The sequence below is a fragment of the Hemiscyllium ocellatum genome, chromosome 46 (assembly GCF_020745735.1).
Source record: "Hemiscyllium ocellatum isolate sHemOce1 chromosome 46, sHemOce1.pat.X.cur, whole genome shotgun sequence".
Lineage (NCBI taxonomy): Eukaryota > Metazoa > Chordata > Chondrichthyes > Orectolobiformes > Hemiscylliidae > Hemiscyllium > Hemiscyllium ocellatum.
The window spans coordinates 2,695,883-2,716,679 of NC_083446.1; the positions used below are offsets into that span (position 1 = coordinate 2,695,883).

A 20,797-nucleotide genomic window follows, 5' to 3' on the forward strand; every position below is an offset into this window, starting at 1 on the left:
TGCCCGCTCCCTCAGCACTGACCCTCTGACAGTGCCCGCTCCCTCAGCACTGACCCTCTGACAGTGCCCGCTCCCTCAGCACTGACCCTCTGACAGTGCCCGCTCCCTCAGTGCTGACCCTGTTAACATAGGGGAGGAAGAAACATAAGGAGAGGTGAGAGTGACCCGAGTAAAACTGAAGGAGAGAGAAGTAAAAGTAAGACGGAGGATGGGAGTGAGAGAGCGAGTGGAGGAGTTTTTGAATGGGGTCAAAAGAGAGAGGGAGTGTGTGAGAGGGAGAGTGAAAGAGAGAGAAAGAGGGATATTGGAAGAGAAATGGGAGGGGGAGATTGAGAGGTGCAGAGAAGGAGAAAGGTGATGGAAAAGTGGCAGAGATGGGAAGAGAGAAGGCCAAGTGAGAGAGAATATAAGAGGGGAGACACAGACACACACCGAGAGTTGGGTGATGGCACATTCTAAACCATAACACCTTCACTCTCGGACTGACTGTAAATGTTCGATCATAACACCGTTCCCAAGGCCGCGGGGTGTGTGTGTGGGGTGTGGGTGAATGTGTGTGTGGGGTGAATGTGTGTGTGGGGGTTATGTGTGGGTGAATGTGTGAGTGAGTGAATGTATGTGTGTGTGGGTGTGTGTGTGGGTGTATGGGTGGATGTATGTGGGGTGTGTGTGGGGTGAATGTGTGTGTGTGTGTGTGTGGGGTGAATGTGTGTGTGGGGGTGAATGTGTGTGTGTGGGGGTGAATGTGTGTGTGTGTGTGGGGGGGGGGGGGTGAATGTGTGTGTGTGTGTGTGTGGGGGTGAATGTGTGGGTGTGGGGGTGAATGTGTGTGTGGCTGGATGTGTGTGGGTGTGTATGTGGGGAGGGATGTCTGTGTGTGTCGGGGTGTGGGTGTGTGTATGTGGGGTGTGTGTGTGTGTGAGAGAGTGTCTGCGGGTGAGTGAGTGAGTCTGAGTGTGTGAGCGTGTGTGAGTATGTCTACAGGTGAGTGAGTGTGTCTGAGTGTGTGAGTGTGTCTACGGGTGAGTGAGTGTGTCTGTGTGTGTGTGAGAGAGAGAGTGTCTACGGGTGAGTGAGTGTGTCTGAGTGTGTGAGTGTGTGTTCACCTTCCTACTGCCTATTCTGTTGAACTCAGCCCTGCTGGGTGAGGCCATTCAGCCCTGCCTGAAGCACTGACTGCTTTCCCATGTTGTCTGCAGGAGGAGAGCTGCAGTGACACGGATAAATACTCCACCGTCCGTCACGTCTCACGGCCTGACTCCCGAGCCGAGTCTGAGCACAGTGCCCACCACCCTACACACCCTGGCACCACCCACTCGGACCAACACTCGCAGGACCAGGGTCAAGGTACACAAGTAAACTGCTCACTGCACTCTTCATGGGAACAGCTGGAGGCTCTTCAGTCCCCCTCCTCCAGCCTGTCCCACACTGTTCAGCCAGGACCTTACCATTAAGTGTATAAGTCCTGCTAAGATTTGCTTTCCCAAAATGCAGCACCTCGCATTTATCTGAATTAAACACCATCTGCCACTTCTCAGCCCTTTGGCCCATCTGGTCCAGATCCTGACCTCCCTGCTCCTGTAATCTGTGCCTCTGTCAGTCAAGTCCCACTTGTTTTATGAACTACTCTCTCCATTTGTATTGTCACAGTCACCATCACTGAGAGATACAATTCTTTATTCATCAATCGCGTCCGAATCCCACCAGCTGTGAGCTTGGTATCTGAGCCAGTCTCCCCAGGACATGGGGAGGTGATGCTCTCGTGGTATCATCGCTGGAGACCCACATAATGAGCTGTAACGTGGGTTTGAATCCCACCACACGGCAGATCGTGGAATTGGAATTCAGTGAAGGAAAAATCTGGAATTCAGAGTCTAATGATGACTATGACTCCATTGCTGAGTGTTACAAAACCCCTGCTGGAAATGTGTTGCTGGAAAAGCGCAGCAGGTCAGGCAGCAGCCAAGGAGCAGGAGAGTCGACGTTTCGGGCATAAGCCCTTCTTCAGCCCCATCTGGGTCACTATTGCCCTTTGGGAAGGAAGCTGCCATCCTTACTTAGTCTGGCCTACACGTGACTCCAGACCCACAGCATTGGGGTTGACTCTTTATTGCCCCCTGGGTAATTAGGGATGGGCAATACATTCTGGGCCCAGTCAGAGACACCCTCACCCCCAGAATGAATAAATACATAATCTGGGGGTCTCTAAATTCACCAGCCCAGTGACATTTCCCCTTCGCCACGGGGTGTCATCCTTACCCAGGGGGGGTATGTGACTCCATGTCTGTCTGAGAGGGATGTACTCGGAAAGGGACAGGCGAGTGAGCCCCTGGTGGTCGGCGTTCCCCTCCCCACCGCCCCATCTGATTGGAGGGAGGAGCGGGATGGGGGGGCGAACACTCACTGATGCTGTTGTCCACGCGTGTTCGCAGGGAGAGTGGGAGCAGTGCGCTCTGGGCCTGCAGAGACTGTGGCCCGGGATTCCGACCTGTCCGAGGGGACCGCGCCGTCCAACGAGTACGGAACGCAAGTGAGTAAGCCGGTCGGGGAGAGGGAGGGGAAACGTCGGTCACAGCTTTCCCCTACGATCCCCACATTTCCAAAATATACATCGCTGCATTTGACAGGCACCTTTCACACAGTTAGCCGTTCCCAGCAGCATCAGCCAGGCAATGTTTGACCCACATCAGGGACAGGAGGCCCACATGCTCACTCACAGAGATCGGTTTTAAGGATGGGAGAGGGAGAGAAAGGGGTGGAGAGGTATAGGCAGGAGGGTGTGTGTGTGTGTGTGTGTGAGTGTGTGTGTGTGTGTGAGTGTGTGTGTGTATAGGAATGTGTGTGTTTGTATAGGAGTGTATGTGTGTACAGGAGTGTGTTGTGTGTATGTGCACGTATGAGTGTGAGAGACTGTTGTGTGTGCGTGTGCGTGAGAGTGTGGTGTGTATGTGTGCGTAAGAGAGTGGTGTGTGCGTGTGTGTGCGTGCAAGGGAGTGGTGTGTGTGTGCGTGTGAGAGAGTGGTGTGTGTGCGTGTGAGAGAGTGGTGCGTGTGTGCATGAGAGAGTGTGGTGTGTGTGTGCATGAGAGAATGTGGTGTGTGCGTGCGTGAGAGAGTGGTGTGTGTGTGTGTGTGTGTGAGAGAGAGTGGTGTGTGTGTGTGAGAGAGAGAGTGGTGTGTGTGTGTGTGAGAGAGAGTGGTGTGTGTGTGTGAGAGAGAGTGGTGTGTGAGTGTGAGAGAGAGTGGTGTGTGTGTGTGTGTGAGAGAGAGAGTGGTGTGTGGTGTGTGTGTGTGGTGTGTGTGTGTGTGTGGTGTGTGTGTGTGGGGGGTGTGTGTGTGTGAGTGTGTGGTGTGTGTGTGTGTGTGAGAGAGTGTGTGTGTGGTGTGTGTGTGTGTGTGTGTGGTGTGTGTGTGTGTGTGAGAGAGTGTGTGTGTGTGTGTGTGTGTGAGAGAGTGTGTTGTGTGTGTGTGTGAGTGTGTGAGAGAGAATGAGTGTTGTGTGTTTGCTTGTGTGGGTATGTTTGGATCCTATCGAGTTATAGCAGTCTACAGCATGGAAACAGGCCCTTCGGCCCAGCGCGGCCATTTTCACCAATTAACCCCGTTCCGTTTGCCTGTGTAGGTACACAGCCCTCCGTACCTATCCTATCCATGTACTGTCCAAATGTTTCCTAAATGAAAGAATTGTACTCACCTCCACCACTCCCTCAGGCATCCCGTTCCACACACTCACCACACTCTGTGTGAATAAACCTTTTGCATCTTTCCCCTCTCACCTTAATCCTAGACTCACCTACCCTGGGAAAAGCTCTCTGCCATTCTACCTTCTTTGTGCCTCACATGGTTTTATAAACCTCCTCAGCCTCTCCTTATAATACAAACCTACAGTCCAGGTAGCATCTTAGTAAATCCTTTACACACCCTTTCTAGTTTAATAATATCCTTTCTGTAGAAGGGCTCGTGAGTGTGTGTGGCTGTGAGTGTGCCTGTGTTGGTGAATTGGAGCATGTATGTATCTATGAGTGTGCAAGTGAGAGTGATAGTGACACACTTTGGAAGTGTGTGTGTCTGTGAGTGTGATAGTGAGACCCTCAGAAAGTGTGTGTATGATAGCCACATCCTCTGAGTGTGTGTAATATTGAGACTCGCTGAAAATGTGTACATGTGTCAGACCCTCTGAATGTGTGAGAGTGTGTGAATGATAGTGAGATTCTCTGTACGTGTGACTGCATATGCGTTTGTGTGTGTGTGTGTGTGTGTGAGTGTGTGTGTGTGTGTGTGTGAGTGTGTGTGTGAGTGTGTGTGTGAGTGTGTGTGTGTGTGTGTGTAGAGGAGAATGACAAAACCAGAGTTGCCCTGCTGTGTGGATTCAGGGACCCATTCCTTGTGTGGTCCTGGCTGAGAGGCCCCTCCCTCCTGCTGAGCAGTGGAGTTTAATATTCTCCATTCGTTTACAGAGAGAGATTTGTCATGGACTGCCTCCAACTCCCAAAGTTCACGTGAGTACAAATCGGGATGTCAGTAAGCAGCTTGAACAGGATTGTCCGAAAGAGGGGAATCAGATAACGGCTCGAAACTGGGAGGTGTGCAAGGGGGCCTTGTCTGAAACTCCTGGTGTCTGCGTTCCCCATCGATGAAGGAGTTACGATGTTTGATGTATTCTGTGTGCTCATACACAATGTCCTGTTGTCTCTGACATTCCACAAAGACCACTCCCTCCGTGACTCCCGCGTCAGGTCCACACCCCCCACCAACCCAACCCCCACTCCCGGCACCTTCCCCTGCAACCGCAGGAAATGCAAAACTTGCGCCCACACCTCCCCCCTCACTTCCCTCCAAGGCCCCAAGGGATCCTTCCATATCCGCCACAAATTCACCTGTACCTCCACACACATCATCTATTGCATCCGCTGCACCCGATGTGGCCTCCTCTATATTGGGGAGACGGGCCGCCTACTTGCGGAACGTTTCAGAGAACACCTCTGGGATGCCCGGACCAACCAACCCAACCGCCCCGTGGCTCAACACTTTAACTCCCCCTCCCACTCCACCGAGGACATGCAGATCCTTGACTCCTCCATCGGCAGAACATAACAACACGACGGTTGGAGGAAGAGCGCCTCATCTTCCGCCTGGGAACCCTCCAACCACAAGGGATGAACTCAGATTTCTCCAGTTTCCTCATTTTCCCTCCCCCCACCTTGTCTCAGTCGATTCCCTCGAACTCAGCACCGCCTTCCTAACCTGCAATCTTCTTCCTGACCTCTCCGCCCCCACCCCACTCCGGCCTATCACCCTCACCTTGACCTCCTTCCACCTATCGCATCTCCATCGCCCCTCCCCCAAGTCCTTCCTCCCTACCTTTTATCTTAGCCTGCTGGACACACTTTCCTCATTCCTGATGAAGGGCTTATGCCTGAAACATCGAATTTCCTGTTCCTTGGATGCTGCCTGACCTGCTGCGCTTTAACCAGCAACACATTTTCGTCTCTGAGACACAGGCTCAGGGCAGTGGGGAGGTTGGATGGGAGGGTGTGATCGAGTGTAATACACACTGCCCCACCCCTCTTCACTCCACTGAAGGGTGGGGGGTGGGGGTGTCTTGTCAGCAACCCACCCCTCCCCCAAATGTCATCACTCCAGGAGCAGTGCAGGGGACAAAGCCATTGGCCCACCCGCCATTTTGGTCTCCAACAGTGACCCAGTCTCCCATTGGCCATGATGGGAGCAGGGGGCCTGGGAGTGAGTGTATCACTCCGTTTCTGTTCCCCCTCCCTCTGTCCCCACCAAGAAATGCACAAATGGGCTGGCCCTTTCACTGGCACAGTTCAGAGGTGGGGGATGTTCGCTGGTGATTGCACAGTATTCAGCTCCATTCACCCCCCCTCCCTCCCCCCTCAGATACTGAAGCAGTCCGTGTTCAAATGGAACAAAGATCTGGGCAATATCCTGGCGAGACACGAGTGTCACACAAATACCAGGCAATGACTATATCCAATACGAGAGAATCTAACCATTACCCCTTGACATTCTAATGTCAGTACCGTCACTGAGTCCCCCCACTATCAACATCTTGGGATTACCATTGACCAGAAACTCAACTGGGCTCACCAGCGGTTCCAAGAGCAGGTTCCGAGGCTGGGAATCCTGCAGCGAGTAACTCTCCTCCTGACTCCCCCCAAAGCCTGTCCCACCATCTACAAGGCCCAAGGCAGGAGGGGGAGGGAACACTCCCCACTTGCCCCTGGATGGGGCAGCTCCAACAACACTCAAGAAGCTCGACACCATCCAGGGACAAAGCAGCCCCCGCTGGATTGGCCCCACCCCCACAAACACCCCCTCCCTCCCTCCCACCCCTCACCGACGCTCAGTAGCAGCAGTGTGTACCAGCTACAAGATACACTGCAGAAACTCACCAAAGACCCTCAGGCAGCACCTTCCAAACCCACGGCCACTTCCATCCAGAAGGACAAGGGGCAGCAGATACACGGGAACACCACCCCCTGCAAGTTCCCCTCCGAGCCCCTCCCCATCCCGACTTGGAAATATCTCGCCGTTCCCTCAGTGTGGCTGGGTCAGAATCCTGGGATTCCCTCCCTAAGGGACACTGTGGGTCTACCCACAGCACATGGACTGCAGCGGGTCAAGGAGGCAGCTCACCCCCATTTTATCGTGGGCAATTAGGGACGGGTCAGTAAATACTGGGTCCCGCAAGTGAGCCAGCGAAGTAACTGAAACAAAAATGGAGCCATTGTTTTGGGATTGACGTGACCACGATATGTAAAGACAGTAGCAGCACAGAGAGACTTGATACACGTGAAGGTTTCCTGCTGATACCTCTCTCTGTCACAGATGGGAGCATGTTTCTCCAAGGTGTTTAATGGCTGTCCTTTGAAGTTGAATTGTTCCGTCTCTTGGATCCACCCAAAGACGAGAGGTAACAGTGGCGCGTCGGTGGGGGGAGGGAGAGCCGAAGCCCATCACAGCTCATTGCAAGCGATGCTCAGGGTGGGACACTGGAAAGACCTGCGCCCCCAGCTCCCATATTTGAAATCTGACACACTCACGGGCAAATTCCGCCTCGCTCCCCTTCCCTACACCTGCAGAGATCCCAGCTGATGGTAATTACTGAACAAGTCAGATCCCAGAAAGAAAGTTGTCTCGATAAATCACGTCTGTTTAGTTAACCTGATGGTGAGTCATTGAAACACAAAGCTAGAGGTTCATACAAAACACATCAGGAAATAAAAAGCTATTAACACAGTTAGAAATATCTTCAGAACACACCTTGACAGAGGTTTAAATTCACAGTGATTACACCCGAGATCAAATAATCAATTCCTACGTAACTGATTCCCTGCAGTCTTGGTTCTGTGAGCTGTGGTTTCTTCTTTATGAATACCCTCAAAACCGAGAGCTTAAATTTTCTCAGCTTTGCATATTTCTAACCAAACATTCCTGGTTTGGATGTTTCACAAACCAGACTTCTCAAACTATTTTGCAACTGAGTCACTTTTCACAGACACAGAATTCCAAGGGAAAAACTACACTGGTTCTGACCACAATCTGTTTTCCCTAAGATTCTCCTAAAAATTCAGTCCCTGTGATTTCAAAACACAAGTCAATCTTTGAATATTCTGAACTAAACAATTTAATGTTTAATTTATCTGTCTACCTGAACTCTACAATATAAATATCTTATTTCATTAACACTCCAGGGGTTACATCACTTGATCTGACAAACACTGCATTTTGTCACTGTTCTAGAAGGACGATTTAACCTGGTAACGTAACTCACCATTTTGCAGACACAGGCCACATAAACTAGATTACTTTCCATCATTTCAGCGGGCACTGTCGGAGGGTCAGTGCTGAGGGAGCGCCGCACTGTCGGAGGGTCAGTGCTGAGGGAGTGCCGCACTGTCAGAGGGTCAGTGCTGAGGGAGCGCCGCACTGTCAGAGGGTCAGTGCTGAGGGAGCGCCGCACTGTCAGAGGGTCAGTGCTGAGGGAGTGCTGCACTGTCAGAGGGTCAGTGCTGAGGGAGCACTGCAGTGTTAGAAGCTTTGGGACAGTCTGAGGTCAGGAAATGAGTTTGAGACATGAGAATATTTTCCTCCCTCTCTCTAGATCAGTATTTAATCCTGGGTGCTGATGAAGGAATCTACACTCTGAATCTAAATGAACTCCATGAAGATACAATAGAAAAGGTAGATGATTTATTTTTGTCTTTAGTTAAACTCCCTGACTCTCACTGGGGTACAGAGACAAAAAAAACCCAGCAGTTGCTAGAATCCAAAATCGATAGGCAGGTAACTAGAAAAACACAGCAAGCCAGGCAGCATCAGGAGCTGAAGAAGGGTTATACCTGAAATGTTGACTTCTCCACCTCCTGATGCTGCCTGGCCTTGCTGTGTTCTTCCAGCCTCCTGCCTGTCTATCTCACTGTGGTACAGGCTCACACACACAGAGACTCTCACTGGGATACACGCGCGCGCACACACACACACACACACTCCCAGCTCTATGAGGTTGTTTAGCTTTAGAATGCATCACTGTGATGACCTGTTTCCTTCACTCTCTATATTCCCATGGTACCACATCTTCAAACAGGTATGCTGTTTTGGAAAATGTAGGGGGTGATGGATTCTCAGGGGAACGTAGCACAAACAGCCAAGTTTCTGGTATTGGGACTGGCTCTAATGCAGTGAGAGGTACATCAGGTTCCAAGAGATTGATTGTGTTAGGGGATTCTCTAGTCCGAGGTACAGACAGACGTTTCTGTGGCCAGCAGAGAAAAAGCAGAATGCTGTGTTGCTTCCCTGATGCCAGGATCAAGGATGTGTTAGAGAGGGTGCAGAATGTTCTCAAAGGGGAGAGGGGCCAGCAAGAGGTCATTATACCTATTGGAACCAACGACATTGGAAGGGAAAAGGTTGAGATTCTGAAGGGAGATTACAGAGAGTTAGGCTGGAATTTAAAAAGGAGGTCCTCAAGGGTAGTAGTATCTGGATTACTCCCAGTGCTACAAGCGAGTGAGGGCAGGAATAGGAGGATAGAGCAGATGAATGCATGGCTGAGGAGCTGGTGTATGGGAGAAGAATTCACATTTTTGGATCATTGGAATTTCTTTTGGGGTAGAAGTGGCCTGTACAAGAAGGATGGATTGCACCTAAATTGGACGGGGACTAATATACTGGCAGGGAAATGTGCTAGAACTGCTTGGGAGGATTTAAACTAGTAGGGTGGGGGGGTGGAACCCAGGGAGATAGTGAGGAAAGAGATCGATATGAGACGGGTACAGCTGAGAACAGAAGTGAGTCAAACAGTCAGGGCAGGCAGGGACAAAGTAGGACTAATAAATTAAACTGCATTTATTTCAATGCAAGGGGCCTAACAGGGAAGGCAGATGAACTCAGGGCATGGTTAGGAACATGGGACTGGGATATTATAGCAATAACAGAAACATGGCTCAGGGATGGGCAGGACTGGCAGCTTAATGTTCCAGGATACAAATGCTACAGGAAGGATAGAAAGGGAGGCAAGAGAGGAGGGCGAATGGCGTTTTTGATAAGGGAGAGCATTACAGCTGTACTGAGGGACGAGATTCCCAAAAATATATCCAGGGAAGTTATTTGGGTGGAACTGAGAAATAAGAAAGGAATGATCACCTTATTGGGATTGTATTATAGACCCCCCAATAGTCAGAGGGAAATTGAGAAACAAACTTGTAAGGAGATCTCAGCTATCTGTAAGAATAATAGGGTAGTTATGGTAGGGGATTTTAACTTTCCAAACATCGACTGGGACTGTCATAGTGTTAAAGGTTTAGATGGAGAGGAATTTGTTCAGTGTGTCCAAGACAATTTTCTGATTCAGTATGTGGATATACCTACTAGAGAAGGTGCAAAACTTGACCTACTCTTGGGAAATAAGGCAGGGCAGGTGTCTGAGGTGTCTGTGGGGGAGCACTTTGGGGCCAGTGACCATAATTCTATTAGATTTAAAATAGTGATGGAAAAGGATAGACCAGATCTAAAAGTTGAAGTTCTAAATTGAAGAAAGGCCAATTTTGACGGTATTAGGCAAGAACTTTCAAAAGCTGATTGGAGGCAGATGTTCGCAGGTAAAGGGACGGCTGGAAAATGGGAAGCCTTCAGAAATGAGATAACGAGAATCCAGAGAAAGTATATTCCTGTCAGGGTGAAAGGGAAGGCTGGTAGGTATAGGGAATGCTGGATGACTAAAGAAATTGAGGGTTTGGTTAAGAAAAAGAAGGAAGCATATGTCAGGTATAGACAGGATAGATCGAGTGAGGTGTCAAAGTAGTAGGAGTATACTTAAGAGGGAAATCAGGAGGGCAAAATGGGGACATGAGATAGCTTTGGCAAATAGAATTAAGGAGAATCCAAAGGGTTTTTACAAATACATTAAGGAGAAAAGGGTAACAAGGGAGAGAATAGGGCCTCTCAAAGATCAGCAAGGCAGCCTTTGTGTGGAACTGCAGAAGATACTAAACGAGTACTTTGCATCAGTATTTATTGTGGAAAAGGACATGGAAGATGTAGACTGAAGGGAAATAGATGGTGACATCTTGAAAAATGTCCAGATTACAGAGGAGCAAATCTTTAAACACAGAAAAGTGGATAAATCCCCAGGACCTGATCAGGTGTACCCGAGAACTCTGTGGGAAGCGAGAGAAGTGATTGCTGGGACTTATGCTGTGATATTTGTATCATCGATAGTCACAGGTGAGGTGCCGGAAGACTGGAGGTTGGCTAATGTGGTACTACTGTTTAAGAAGGGCGGTAAGGATAAGCCAGGGAACTATAGACCAGGGAGCCTGACCTCGGTGGTGGGCAAGTTGTTGGAGGGAATCCTGAGGGACAGGATGTACATGTATTTGGAAAGGCAAGGACTGATTAGGGAGAGTCAACATGGCTTTGTGTGTGGGAAATCATGTCTCACAAACTTGATTGAGTTTTTTGAAGAAGTAACAAAGAGGATTGATGAGGGCAGAACAGTAGATGTGATCTATATGGACCAGTAAGGCGTTCGACAAGGTTCCTCATGGGAGACTGATTAACAAGGTTAGATCTCACAGATTAGAGGGAGAACTAACCATTTGGATACAGAACTGGCTCAAAGGTAGAAGACAGAGGGTGGTGGTGGAGGGTTGTTTTTCAGACTGGAGGCTGGTGACCAGTGGAGTGCCACAAGGATCGGTGCTGGGTCCTCTACTTTTTGCCATTTATATAAATGATTTGGATGTGAGCGTAAGAGGCATAGTTAGTAAGTTTGCAGATGAGACCAAAGTTGGAGGTGTAATGGACAGCGAAGAGGGTTACCTCAGATTACAACAGGATCTGGACCAGATGGGCCAATGGGCTGAGAAGTGGCAGATGGAGTTTAATTCAGATAAATGTGAGGTGCTGTATTTTGGGAAAGCAAATCTTAGCAGGACTTATACACTTAATGGTAAGGTCCTAGGGAGTGTTGCTGAACAAAGAGACCTTGGAGTGCAGGTTCATAGCTCCTTGAAAGTGGAGTCGCAGACAGATAGAATAGTGAAGAAAGCGCTTGGTATGCTTTCCTTTATTAGTTAGAGTACTGAGTACAGGAGTTGGGAGGTCATGTTGTGGCTGGACAGGATATCGGTTAGGCCACTTTTGGAATATTGCGTGCAATTCTGGTCTCCTTCCTATCAGAAGGATGTTATGAAACTTGAAAGGGTTCAGAAAAGATTTACAAGGATATTGCCAGGGTTGGAGGTTTTGAGCTACAGGGAGAGGCTGGGGCTGTTTTCCCTGGAGCGTTGGAGGCTGAGGGGTGACCTTATAGAGGTTTATAAAATTATTAGGGTCATGGATAGGATAAATAGGCAAAGTCTCTTCCCTGGGGTTGGGGAGTCCAGAACTAGAGGGGCATAGGTTTAGGGTGAGAGGGGAAAGATATAAAAGGGACCTAAGGGGCAACTTTTTCACAAAGAGGGTGGTACGTGTATGGAATGAGAAGTCAGAGGAAGTGGTGGAGGCTGGTACAATGACAACATTTAAGAGGCATTTGGATGGGTATATGAATAGGAAGGGTTTGGAGGGATATGGGCTGGGTGCTGGCAGGTGGAACTAGATTGGGTTGGGATATCTGGTCGGCATGGACGGGTTGGACCGAAGGGTCTGTTTCCGTGCTGTAGATCTCTATGACTCTAAGTGTGGGTTTCGAATGTTGATCAGGAATATGCAGCTCCATATTCTTGCACACTCTGGGTGAAACTGGGTTTATACAGGCCAGTCTGGCGATGACAAACCTGGGAGCTTCCAGTGTGTGGGTCTTCATTAGATTGTGTTATCGCTTTCAGGGTCAACACAATGACAAAGACACACACACACACATACACACACACCCAAACACACCCACACACACCCCCACACACACACACACACACACACACAGAAAGTGAGTGATAGATTGCGAGGAAGAAAGAGATAGAAAAAGGGACAGAGAGAGGGAGACAGAAAATGAATGATTGAAAAAGAAACAGAGAGGGACAAAGGTTGAGGAGATAAAAGGTGAGACAGAGACACAGAGAGTGAGAGGGATAAAGACATTTACAGAGATAGAAAGACGGAGAGTGCGAGAGAAAATGTGAAAGAGAGAGACAGAAAAAGAGGCTAAGAGAAAGAGAGTGAATGAGAAAGAAAGACTGAGAAAGATAGAGAGAGGGACAAAAGTTGAGATAAAGAGTGAGACAGAGAGAACGAGAGATAAATGCACACATGGAAATAGAGACAGACAGACTGTGAGGAAGGAAGGAAGGACAGAGAAAGAGGCAGAGAGAGGGAAAGATAGAGTGAATGAGAAAGAAAGAGGAACAAAGGAGATAAAGAATGAGACAGAGACACACAAAGAAAGTGAGACAGACACAAAGCAAGAGAGAGAAACAAATACATCGAGATAGACAGACACAGAAAGAGAGAGAGAGAAAGTGAATGAGAGAGTCACTGTGAGGGAGAGACAGAAAAAGAGTGAATGAGAAAGAAAAGAGTAGGACCAAACTTTAAGGATACAGAGTGAGACAGATCCACACACAAAGAAGGAGACCGAGTGAGCCAGTGGGAGTTACTGGGGGGAGGATGTGGTGAATTAGCCTGTCATTAACTTGCTGACCACTCTGTCCCCAGTTGCTTCCCCACAGGTGTTCCTGGCTCTTTGTGCTCAACAACATCCTCATGTCTGTCACTGGTGAGTATTCTGGGATGGCTCTCCGGCTCTGGCGCGGCACACCTGGTGATGCTGGTGTTGCTGCACCTCCTGACTGGGACTGGGATGTAAAACACACCCTGTGTGTGTGTGTGTCTCTCTCTCTCTCCATTCACCAGGCTGGTCTTCCCTCTGTGCCAGTGCCACGTTGAGTGGTCTCAGTGCTGGCGGTTCCCAACGGTCTTGGTGCTGCCGGAGCCCGGATGGTGGGACTTCAGCTGAACGTGTGTCCAGGAGTCTCCCTCAGTGCTGACCCCTTCCCGCACTCCACCAGTTCGCTGAGGTTTCTCAGGGTGGTGCTCCTCCCAGCCTTGTGCACCACTGCCAAGGCGATACGTCGTTCTCACTGGTTCTGGGATGTCCCCGACACGGAATCTCCTGTTAATGGGTTATCCCGGGAGAATTCACTCAGCCTGGCCCTGATCTCAGGAATCACAGGGCTCTGGGATTGGTGGTTGGGTGGTGAGGGGTGGTTGGGTAGATAACGGTCACTCGAGTGAACACCTTCAGGGGAGGAGAGTGCGTGCGCACCCAGACCAGCTTCCCCCAGAGAGAGTGGACACCGTGAGGGCTGGTGTGGGGCAGTGGGTCGAGGCTGTGGGGTCTGAGCGATGGGGAGAGCCTGAGTCATGTTGTCCAGTCAGTAACGGGTGGCCTTCCTGTCTCTCCCTCTCACTCTTTCTCGTCTTCCAGGGAAGTCTTTGCAGCTCTATTCCCACCACCTGGTGATGCTGTTCGAACAACGGAAAAACACTCACAAGAGACCGGTCCATATCTCTCTCCCAGCCAACAAGCTGACTGACAGGATCATCCCCAGGTACTGACTGCCCTATAGCACATCTCTCTCCATTCCCTCAGCCTCATTCTCTCTCCCCTATATGTTCCTCTCTCTCTCTCTCCCCTCAATGATGTGGAGATGCCGGTGTTGGACTGGGGTGTACAAATGTAAAAAAAAAATCACACAACACCAGGTTATAGTCCAACAGGTTTAATTGGAAGCACTGGCTTTCGGAGCGCTGCTCCTTCATCCGGTGGTTGTCCCCTCCATGTCCTTTCTGTCTTTCTCTCTCTCTCTACATCTGCACCCCCCCATGTTCTTACCGTCTCTCCCTCCCTCTCTCTCTCTCTCTCCCCCCCATGTCCTTTCTCTCTCTCCCCCCCCATGTCCTTTCCCTGTCTCTCCCCATGTCCTTTCCCTCTCTCTCTCTCTCCCCCCGTGTCCTTTCCCTCTCTCTCTCTCTCTCCCTCCGTGTCCTTTCCCTCTCTCTCTCCCCCCCGTGTCCTTTCCCTCTCTCTCTCCCCTCCCGTGTCCTTTCCCTCTCTCTCTCTCCCCCCCCATGTCCTTTCCCTCTCTCTCCCCCCCATGTCCTTTCCCTCTCTCTCCCCCCCATGTCCTTTCCCTCTCTCTCTCTCTCCCCCCCGGGTCCTTTCCCTCTCTCTCTCTCTCCCCCCCGGGTCCTTTCCCTCTCTCTCTCTCCCCCCCATGTCCTTTCCCTCTCTCTCCCCCCCATGTCCTTTCCCTCTCTCTCTCTCCCCCCCATGTTCTTTCCCTCTCTCTCCCCCCCATGTCCTTTCCCTCTCTCTCTCCCCCCCATGTCCTTTCCCCCTCTCTCTCTCTCCCCCCCATGTCCTTTCCCCCTCTCTCTCTCTCCCCCCCATGTCCTTTCCCTCTCTCTCTCCCCCCATGTCCTTTCCCTCTCTCTCCCCCCCATGTCCTTTCCCTCTCTCTCCCCCCCATGTCCTTTCCCTCTCTCTCTCTCTCCCCCCCGTGTCCTTTCCCCCTCTCTCTCTCTCCCCCCCATGTCCTTTCCCCCTCTCTCTCTCTCCCCCCATGTCCTTTCCCTCTCTCTCCCCCCCATGTCCTTTCCCTCTCTCTCTCTCTCCCCCCCGTGTCCTTTCCCTCTCTCTCCCCCCCATGTCCTTTCCCTCTCTCTCTCTCTCCCCCCCATGTCCTTTCCCTCTCTCTCTCCCCCATGTCCTTTCCCTCTCTCTCCCCTGTGTCCTTTCCCTCTCTCCCCCCCCCATGTCCTTTCCCTCTCTCTCTCTCTCCCCCCGTGTCCTTTCCCTCTCTCTCCCCCCCCTGTCCTTTCCCTCTCTCTCTCTCTCCCCCCCATGTCCTTTCCCTCTCTCTCTCCCCCATGTCCTTTCCCTCTCTCTCCCCTGTGTCCTTTCCCTCTCTCTCCCCCCCATGTCCTTTCCCTCTCTCTCTCTCTCCCCCCCGTGTCCTTTCCCTCTCTCTCCCCCCCATGTCCTTTCCCTCTCTCTCTCTCTCCCCCCCATGTCCTTTCCCTCTCTCTCTCCCCCATGTCCTTTCCCTCTCTCTCCCCTGTGTCCTTTCCCTCTCTCTCCCCCCCATGTCCTTTCCCTCTCTCTCTCTCTCCCCCCCGTGTCCTTTCCCTCTCTCTCCCCCCCATGTCCTTTCCCTCTCTCTCTCTCTCCCCCCCATGTCCTTTCCCTCTCTCTCTCCCCCATGTCCTTTCCCTCTCTCTCCCCTGTGTCCTTTCCCTCTCTCTCCCCCCCATGTCCTTTCCCTCTCTCTCTCCCCCATGTCCTTTCCCTCTCTCTCCCCCATGTCCTTTCCCTCTCTCTCCCCTGTGTCCTTTCCCTCTCTCTCCCCCCCCATGTCCTTTCCATCTCTCTCTCTCCCCCCCGTGTCCTTTCCAATTCTCTCGCTCTCCCCCCGTGTCCTTTCCCTCTCTCTCCCCCCCATGTCCTTTCCGTCTCTCTCTCTCTCCCCCCCCCGTGTCCTTTCCCCCTCTCTCTCTCCCCCACCAATGTCCTTTCCGTCTCTCTCTCTCTCTCTCTCCCTCCATGTCCTCCCCCTCTCCTTTATGTCCCTCTCTCTCCCTCACCCCCATGTCTCTCCCATTCCCTTTTCTCTCTCTCTCACTGACCCACCTCTCAGACTCTGGTCTTGTCCTTCCTTCTCACTCAGTGAGCAGCCTCAGGCTGCGCTGGAAACCTGGGGACCGTCAATCTATTCAGACATGGGCTAGGCTGGGGAATGGCATTAACGTCACCGGGCCAATTCTTTAAGGTCAATGCTTCAAATCTCATCATGGCAACTCAGGAATTTAAATGAACTCTTAATGTAAATTGGAATTGGAGGCTTATTCTTGCCGGTGGTGACTGTCCAACTATCGTCAGGTGCTGTAAACACCTATCTGGGTCACTCACGTCCTTAAGAAATGGGGATTCTTCCCTGGTCTGGCCTATATGTGACTCCAGACCCCAAACCCATCTGAAATGGCTGAATGAGTTCAGTTCCAGTTCTGGCTGGGTCATATAATGCTGCTCCAGTGACCCCCACATCTCTGCGAAAGAAATGTAAATCCCACTAGGAGTTATTCAACAGGAAATTAATAACGTGCAGCTTCTGTCTACAATCATACACGGACTCCACCACCTATCAAGGTCATGAATAGTGGGTCACTGCTGATGGACCTTACCTCCTGCACACACTCTGAAGCAGAACAAAGAACAGGCCAGAAGATGACCTTCGGCCCATCAAGGTGAATCTGACCCATGACACTTCAGGGAAACATTGACCTCTCCACTCCATCAACGCTACTGCACACAGTCCTCATCCATTTCCCGGATATCTCTCTCCCACCATCCCCCCACTGCCTCTTGGGAAACAGCTCATTCGGCCCGTCTCCTCTCTGATCACCCCTTCTCCCGGCAGTAGGAATGACCAACTCTCCTGTTCCTCTTGCAGGAAATTCACCCCGTCCTTGAGGATCCCAGACACCAAAGGCTGTCGCAAGTGCTGTGTAGGTGAGGAACTGGACAGAGACACCCTGCCCCCAGGGTCAGTGGGTGTGTCTGTGTGCGTGTCTTTCCTGCCAGCGTGTGTGAGACTGTAATATACTGAAATGTTCACCAACAATGCTTCATTCACACTGTCCCAGCATCTTGCTAATATCCAGAGAGAACCCCTCGATTAGATTCCAGTCTGTAACTCTCTCCCGGGGTATCTGTTATTCTGTATATAAACCCCACCCCGAACCCCTCGATTAGATTCCAGTCTGTAACTCCCTCCCGGGTTAACTGTTATTCTGTATATAAACCACCCCGAACCCCTCGATTAGATTCCAGTCTGTAACTCCCTCCCGGGGTATCTGTTATTCTGTATACAACCCACCCCAAACCCTCGATTAGATTCCAGTCTGTAATTCCCTCCCGGGGTATCTGTTATTCTGTATGTAAACTCCACCCTGAACCCCTCGATTAGATTCCAGTCTGTAACTCCCTCCCAAGGCATCTGTTATTCTGTATATAAACCCCACCCTGAACCCCTCGATTAGATTCCAGTCTGTAACTCTCTCCCGGGGTATCTGTTATTCTGTATATAAACCCCACCCTGAACCCCTCGATTAGATTCCAGTCTGTAATTCCCTCCCGGGGTATCTGTTATTTTGTATATAAACCACCCGAACCCCTCGATTAGATCCCAGTCTGTAACTCCCTCCCGGGGTATCTGTTATTCTGTATATAAACCCCACCCCGAACCCCTTGATTAGATCCCAGTCTGTAACTCCCTCCCAGGGTATCTGTTATTCTGTATATAAACCCACCCCGAACCCCTCGATTAGATCCCAGTCTGTACCTCCCTCCTGGGTATCTGTTATTCTGTATATAAACCACCCTGAACCCCTCGATTAGATCCCAGTCTGTAACTCCCTCCCAGGGTATCTGTAATTCTGTATATAAACCACCCCGAACCTCTTGATTAGATTCTAGTCTGTAACTCCCTCCCGGGGTATCTGTAATTCTGTATATAAACCCCACCCTGAATCCCTCGATTAGATTCTAGTCTGTAACTCCCTCCCGGGGTATCTGTTATTCTGTATATAAACCACCCCGAACCCCTCGATTAGATTCCAGTCTGTAACTCCCTCCTGGGGTATCTGTTATTCAGTATATAAACCCCACCCCGAACCCCTCGATTAGATTCTAGTCTGTAACTGCCTCCTGGGGTATCTGTTATTCTGTATACAACCCACCCTGAACCCTTGATTAGATTCCAATCTGTAACTCCCACTGGGGTATCTGTTATTCTATATATAAACCACCTTGAACCTCTCGATTAGATTCCAGTCTGTAACTCCCTCCCGGGGTATCTGTTATTCTGTATATAAACCCCACCCTGAACCCCTCGATTAGATTCTAGTCTGTAACTCCCCCCCGGGGTATCTGTAATTCTGTATATAAACCACCCTGAACCCCTCGATTAGATCCCAGTCTGTAACTCCTTCCCAGGGTATCTGTAATTCTGTATATAAACCCCACCCTGAACCCCTCGATTAGATTCTAGTCTGTAACTCCCTCCCGGGGTATCTGTTATTCTGTATATAAACCACCCTGAACCCCTCGATTAGATCCCAGTCTGTAATTCCCTCCCGGGGTATCTGTTATTTTGTATATAAACCACCCGAACCCCTCGATTAGATCCCAGTCTGTAACTCCCTCCCGGGGTATCTGTTATTCTGTATATAAACCCCACCCTGAACCCCTCGATTAGATTCTAGTCTGTAACTCCCTCCCGGGGTATCTGTTATTCTGTATATAAACCACCCTGAACCCCTCGATTAGATCCCAGTCTGTAACTCCCTCCCAGGGTATCTGTATATAAACCACCCTGAACCCCTTGATTAGATCCCAGTCTGTAACTCCCTCCCAGGGTATCTGTATATAAACCACCCTGAACCCCTTGATTAGATCCCAGTCTGTAACTCCCTTCCAGGGTATCTGTAATTCTGTATATAAACCCCACCCTGAACCCCTCGATTAGATTCTAGTCTGTAATTCCCTCCCGGGGAGCTGTTATTCTGTATATAAACCCTTACCAAACCCCTGGGTGAGATTCCAGCCGGCTATCTACAGAATAAACCTCTCCGTACCACTTGACTTGGCTATGCTGCAGGCTGTCTGTTGTGAATGTGGAAGCAATGCTGTGGTCTCCTTGTGTCTGTCTGCAGTGAGAAACCCCCACACAACATCGACGTTCCTGTGTACAGCCTTGGACAATGCCATCGTCCTTCTCCAGTGGTATGAGCCCCTACAGAAGTTCATGATGCACAAGGTAACACCCATGTCCTTGCTCATTCTTCACTGGGTTCAGAAAGAGAGGCTGGAGGGGGAGGCCTGTACCAGTGTTGAGATTATTTACAGAGGGCTCACAGCATGTTGGGACGGCTGGAACACTGTGCTGCAAAACCCCGATGGGCGAATATCCAGCCAGCCAAATGGGTGTCGACAATTTTGGGCAAAGACCAGGCCAATTTCCCCAAGAGGGATTGGACAATTTACACCACAGAGCAAGGTCACACGCCCCAGTGCTTTTTTGCGGCTGTACCAGCCTTCCCCCATCATGTTCTCATCATTGTCATCCCATCAATATATCTACCTGCTCCTTAAGCCAGGCTGTCATTCTTAATGTTAGTGCTGAGGGAGCGGGCACTGTCGGAGGTGCCATGCTGAGGGAGTGCTGCAATGTCGGAGGGTCAGCGCTGAGGGAGCGGGCGCTGTCAGAGGTGCTATGCTGAGGGAGTGCTGCACTGTCGGAGGGTCAGCGCTGAGGGAGCGGGCGCTGTCGGAGGAACAGCGCTGAGGGAGCGGGCGCTGTTGGAGGGACAGCGCTGAGGTAGCGGGCACTACTGGAAGGGCTGCAGGAACTGTAATGACCCACTCCTGCTCTTTCCCCTCCCCCACTGACTGATAGGACCTTTCGTTCAGGCTTTGTCCAACAAGACAGGAGGTTCCAAACTGAAATAGAAATTGGCGTTGCCGTGAGGAAGTTGATATTGTTGAGTTTCTCCTGAGAGCAGGCTCCAGTGAGCCCTCTCCCTGTCCTCGCTGGGAGCCAGTGGGCTGACTCCTGTTTCTTTTTCTCTCGATTCTTCATCCAGCAAGTCAGCCTCACGCTCCCGAACCCTCTGCAAATCTTCGAGCTGCTGGTCTTCCCGGGTGAGGAGTACCCACAAGTGTGTCTGGGCGTCCGTGCTCCCAGCCAGCCCGGCCAGGTCCTGCAGTTTGACACCATTCAGCTCAACGCCACGGGATCGCTCGGCCCGGAGGCACGGCCAGGTATGGGCACCGGGAAACACACAAAAGCAGCCGGGGTTGGCACCGTAGACACCGACGGTGACCCTCCCGCCGGTCCTACACACGACAGGACGGTGTCAACATCTCTGTCAGGGAACCGTGGCAGGAAATACCAGGACAGACCCCTGTCAAACAGACGGAGGGTCACAGGGAGCAGGCTGGAGGAGGGTGACAGAGATAGGGAGGGGGTGTAGGGGCTGGAGGGGGGTGACAGAGATAGGGAGGGGGTGTAGGGGCTGGAGGGGGGTGACAGAGATAGGGAGGGGGTGTAGGGGCTGTGGGGGGTGACAGAGATAGGGAGGGGGTGTAGGGGCTGGAGGGGGTGACACAGAAATATGGAGGGGGTGTAGAGGCTGGAGGGGTGTTAGAAATAGGGAGGGGGTGTAGGGGCTGGAGGGAGTTACAGAGATAGGGAGGGGGGTGTAGGGGCTGG

The 20,797-nt window shown here is 51.0% G+C and overlaps 1 protein-coding gene across 4 annotated transcripts in view; it reads left to right on the forward strand.

The window, feature by feature from the left end:
- Positions 1 to 20,797, forward strand: part of map4k2 (mitogen-activated protein kinase kinase kinase kinase 2) — an 81,251-nt gene that overhangs the window by 52,545 nt on the left and 7,909 nt on the right. For all 4 annotated transcript variants that reach the window (XM_060855810.1, XM_060855811.1, XM_060855812.1 and 1 more), the window contains 10 exons: positions 1,200 to 1,347; positions 2,433 to 2,530; positions 4,457 to 4,498; positions 6,852 to 6,936; positions 8,128 to 8,207; positions 13,179 to 13,239; positions 13,951 to 14,074; positions 16,976 to 17,034; positions 19,239 to 19,342; positions 20,169 to 20,346. In XM_060855810.1, the coding sequence (XP_060711793.1) occupies positions 1,200 to 1,347; positions 2,433 to 2,530; positions 4,457 to 4,498; positions 6,852 to 6,936; positions 8,128 to 8,207; positions 13,179 to 13,239; positions 13,951 to 14,074; positions 16,976 to 17,034; positions 19,239 to 19,342; positions 20,169 to 20,346 (979 nt within the window). The remainder of the gene's footprint in view (positions 1 to 1,199; positions 1,348 to 2,432; positions 2,531 to 4,456; positions 4,499 to 6,851; positions 6,937 to 8,127; positions 8,208 to 13,178; positions 13,240 to 13,950; positions 14,075 to 16,975; positions 17,035 to 19,238; positions 19,343 to 20,168; positions 20,347 to 20,797) is intronic.